We start from the raw sequence: 4,009 nt of genomic DNA, 5'->3' as shown, positions 1-4,009 counted from the left end.
CAAGGACCTGCCCAATGCATTGTATTGATTTGTGAGCTGCAAGGACCTGCCCAATGCATCGTATTGATTTGTGAGCTGCAAGGACCTGCCCAATGTATTGTATTGTTCTGGGACCTTCAAGGACCTGCCCAATGTATTGTATTGATTTGTGAGCTGCAAGGACCTGCCCAATGTATTGTATTGTTCTGTGAGCTTCAAGGACCTGCCCAATGCATCGTATTGACTTGTGAGCTGCAAGGACCTGCCCAATGCATCGTATTGTTCTGTGAGCTTCAAGGACCTTCCCAATGCATCACATTGTTCTGTGACCTTCAAGGACCTGCCCAATGCATCACAGCATTCTATGTACTTCAAGGACCTTTCCAACCCAACCCATTCAGTGACTCCATGCCCTTCCAGGACCTTTCCAACCCAACCCATTCTATGACTCCGTGCCCTTCCAGGACCTTTCCAACCCATTCTATGACTCTGTTCCCTTCCAGGACCTTTCCAACCCACTCTATAACTCCATGCCCTTCCAGGACCTTTCCAACCCATTCTATGACTCTGTTCCCTTCCAGGACCTTTCCAACCCATTCTATGACTCCGTGCCCTTCCAGGACCTTTCCAACCCAATCCCTCCCCATAGCCACTCATGCACTGACCTTGTGAGTGCTGGTCCATGGGGCTCGGTGGAGGCCCCATCCCTGCGTGTGCCGTGGGTCGCATCCCCATCCCTTTCATCTGCCCGTACCGGGGGTCCTCGCCCATCCCCTTCTCATGCATGGAGTCCATGGGCTGCGGGGGGAGACCAGCACTCGGTTCTGAGCTCGGTTCGGTTCTGAGCTCAGTTCGGTTCTGAGCTCGGTTCGGTTCTGAGCTCGGTTCAGTTCTGAGCTCGGTTCGGTTCTGAGCTCGGTTCGGTTCCGAGCTCGGTTCGGTTCTGAGCTCAGTTCCATTCTGAGCGCGGTTCGGTTCTGAGCTCGGTTCGGTTCTGAGCTCGGTTCCATTCTGAGCTCAGTTCGGTTCTGAGCTCAGTTCCGTTCTGAGCTCGGTTCGGTTCTGAGCTCGGTTCGGTTCCGAGCTCTGTTCGGTTCTGAGCTCGGTTCCATTCTGAGCTCAGTTCGGTTCTGAGCTCAGTTTGGTTCTGAGCTCAGTTCGGTTCTGAGCTCGGTTCGATTCCGAGCTCAGTTCGGTTCTGAGCTTGGTTCGGTTCTGAGCTCGGTTCGGTTCCAAGCTCGGTTCGGTTCTGAGCTCGGTTCGGTTCCAAGCTCGGTTCGGTTCTGAGCTCGGTTCCGTTCTGAGCTCGGTTCGGTTCCGAGCTCGGTTCGGTTCCGAGCTCGGTTCCGTTCTGAGCTCGGTTCGGTTCAGAGCTCGGTTCGGTTCCGAGCTCAGTTTGATTCCGAGCTCGGTTCCGTTCTAAGCTCGGTTCGGTTCCGAGCTCAGTTCGGTTCCGAGCTCAGTTCGGTTCCGAGCTCGGTTCAGTTCTGAGCTCGGTTCGGTTCTAAGCTCGGTTCGGTTCTGAGCTTCGTTCGGTTCTGACCTCGGTTCGGTTCTGAGCTCAGTTCGGTTCCGAGCTTGGTTCAGTTCCGAGCTCGGTTCGGTTCTGAGCTCAGTTTGGTTCTGAGCTCGGTTCTATGCTGCCCCACAGGACTTCGGTCCCTCATCACCCCCCCATAGAGCCCATGGAACCTCCAGAACCCAATAAATACATTGACCACCTTCCAATGGGGAACCCATCTTTGGGGTCTTCACCCCCATCACCCAATATATACATTGACCACCTTCCAATGGGGAACCCATCTATGGGGTCTTCACCTCCATCACCCAGGGCCCATTTTGGCCCTACCCCTATAGGGAACCCACCTTTGGGGTCCTCACCTTGTGCATCTGGTGCATGTTGTCCTGAGTGTAGGCGCCGGGTCCCTGTGGGGGCAGCGGGTGTCCGGCGTTGGGGGGCCCGGGGCTGGGTCCCATCATGCTGTGAGCGGAGCCGGGCGAGGGGCCGGGGCTGGGACCCAACATGGCGCCCGGTGAAGGGCCCGGGCCTGGAGAAGGGCCTGGTCGGGGGGTTCCGCCCAGCGGGGGGTCCGGGGTCGACATGGTCAGCGTGGGGATGGACGGGGTCCTGGGGGGGTGGAAAGGGAGAATCTCAACGTGGTGGGGGCTGATAACAGCCTGAGGTGGCAACCAGCAGGACAAGATGGCCACCAAGGGTCCAAGATGGCCATCAGGAGGCCAAGATGGCCACCAGGTGTCCAAGATGGCCACTAGGTGTCCAAGATGGCCACCAAGAACCCAAGATGGCCACAAAGAACCCAAGATGGCCATCAGGTGTCCAAGATGGCCACCAAGAACTCAAGATGGCCACCATTAACCCAACACAGCCACCAAGAACCCAAAATGGCCACCAGGTGTCCAAGATGGCCACCAAGAACCCAAGATGGCCACCAAGAGGGCCACCAAGAACCCAAGATGGCTGCCAAGAGCCCAAGATGGCCACCAGGAGTCCAAGATGGCCATTAAGAGTTCAGGATAGCAACCAAGAACCCAAGATGGCCACCAAGAACCCAACACAGCCACCAAGAACCCAACACAGCCACCAAGAACCCAAGATGGCCACCAAGAACCCAAGATGGCGACCAAGAACCCAACACAGCCACCAAGAACCCAAGATGGCCACCAGGTGTCCAAGATGGCCACCAAGAGGCCAAGATGGCCACCAAGAACCCAAGATGACCACCAGGAGTCAAAGATGGCCACCAGGAGGGCCAACAGGAGTCCAAGATGGCAACCAAGAACCCAANGAACCCAACACAGCCACCAAGAACCCAAGATGGCCACCAGGTGTCCAAGATGGCCACCAAGAGGCCAAGATGGCCACCAAGAACCCAAGATGACCACCAGGAGTCAAAGATGGCCACCAGGAGGGCCAACAGGAGTCCAAGATGGCAACCAAGAACCCAAGATGGCCGCCAGGAGGCCAAGATGGCACCAAGAGGGCCACCAAGAGCCCAAGACGGCCACCAAGAGCCCAAGATGGCCACCAAGAACCCAAGATGGCCACCAAGAGCCCAAGATGGCCACCAAGAGCCCAAGATGGCCACCATGAACCCAACACAGCCACCAAGAGCCCAAGATGGCCACCAGGAGTCCAAGATGGCCACCAAGAACCCAAGATGGCCACCAGGAGTCAAAGATGGCCACCAGGAGATCCAACAGGAGTCCAAGATGGCAACCAAGAACCCAAGATGGCGACCAAGAGCCCAACACAGCCACCAAGAACCCAAGATGGCCACCAGGAGAGGCAATAGGAGTCCAAGATGGCGACCAAGAACGCAAGATGGCCGCCACGAGGGCCACCAAGAACCCAAGATGGCCGCCACGAGGGCCAATAGGAGACCAAGATGGCCGCCAAGAACCCAAGATGGCGACCAAGAACCCAACACAGCCACCAAGAACCCAAGATGGCCACCCACCCCACTTTACCCCAAATCTGCCCCATTTTGCCCCAAATCTGCCCCATTTTACCCCCAAACCACCTTATTTCCCCCCCAAAATCCAGTTTTCAGCCCTAAATCTGCCCATTTCCCCCCCAAAAACCCAGTTTTCGCCCCCAAATCTGCCCCATTCCAGCCCCAAATCTGCCCCATTTTGGCCCCAAATCTGCCCCATTTTGGCCCCAAATCTGCCCCATTTTGGCCCCTCCACTTTGACCAATTCCAGCCATTCTCACCCCAAACCCCCACACAACAACAACGGCAGCCAATGGGACGCATCTCATTTCCATCCCATTTGCATCTCATTTGCATCCCAACGCACCATCCCCCATCAGGAAACAAAGGCAGCGAGGTCCCTCATTAATTAATTAACGAGCCCTTAATGAACGCGCGCAGCCCGATGCCGGCCCATCATTCAGACCTTTTTGGGGCCAAACCAGCCAAAAACGGCTCCGATTTGGGGTAAAAAACAGCCATTTTGGGGTCAGTTTCACCCCCCTCCCCCCCCTTTAACACGTACCTGGGGGGGG

At 56.4% G+C, this 4,009-nt stretch overlaps 1 protein-coding gene across 1 annotated transcript in view; it reads right to left on the bottom strand.

Moving 5' to 3' along the window:
• LOC107307277 (transcription activator BRG1) overlaps window positions 1-2,134 on the bottom strand; it is a 48,715-nt gene extending 46,581 nt beyond the window's left edge. The window contains exons 1-2 of the mRNA XM_032441746.1: window positions 1,861-2,134; window positions 645-777 (exon numbers count right to left, since the gene is read on the bottom strand). Of these exons, the coding sequence (XP_032297637.1) occupies window positions 645-777; window positions 1,861-2,082 (355 nt within the window). The 5' untranslated portion in view covers window positions 2,083-2,134. The remainder of the gene's footprint in view (window positions 1-644; window positions 778-1,860) is intronic.
• Between the last annotated feature and the right edge of the window lie 1,875 nt (window positions 2,135-4,009).

This window comes from Coturnix japonica, unplaced genomic scaffold (assembly GCF_001577835.2).
Source record: "Coturnix japonica isolate 7356 unplaced genomic scaffold, Coturnix japonica 2.1 chrUnrandom529, whole genome shotgun sequence".
Classification (NCBI taxonomy): Eukaryota; Metazoa; Chordata; class Aves; order Galliformes; family Phasianidae; genus Coturnix; species Coturnix japonica.
The sequence above is the reverse complement of the archived record's forward strand: the minus strand, read 5'-3'. Positions and strand labels throughout refer to the sequence as shown.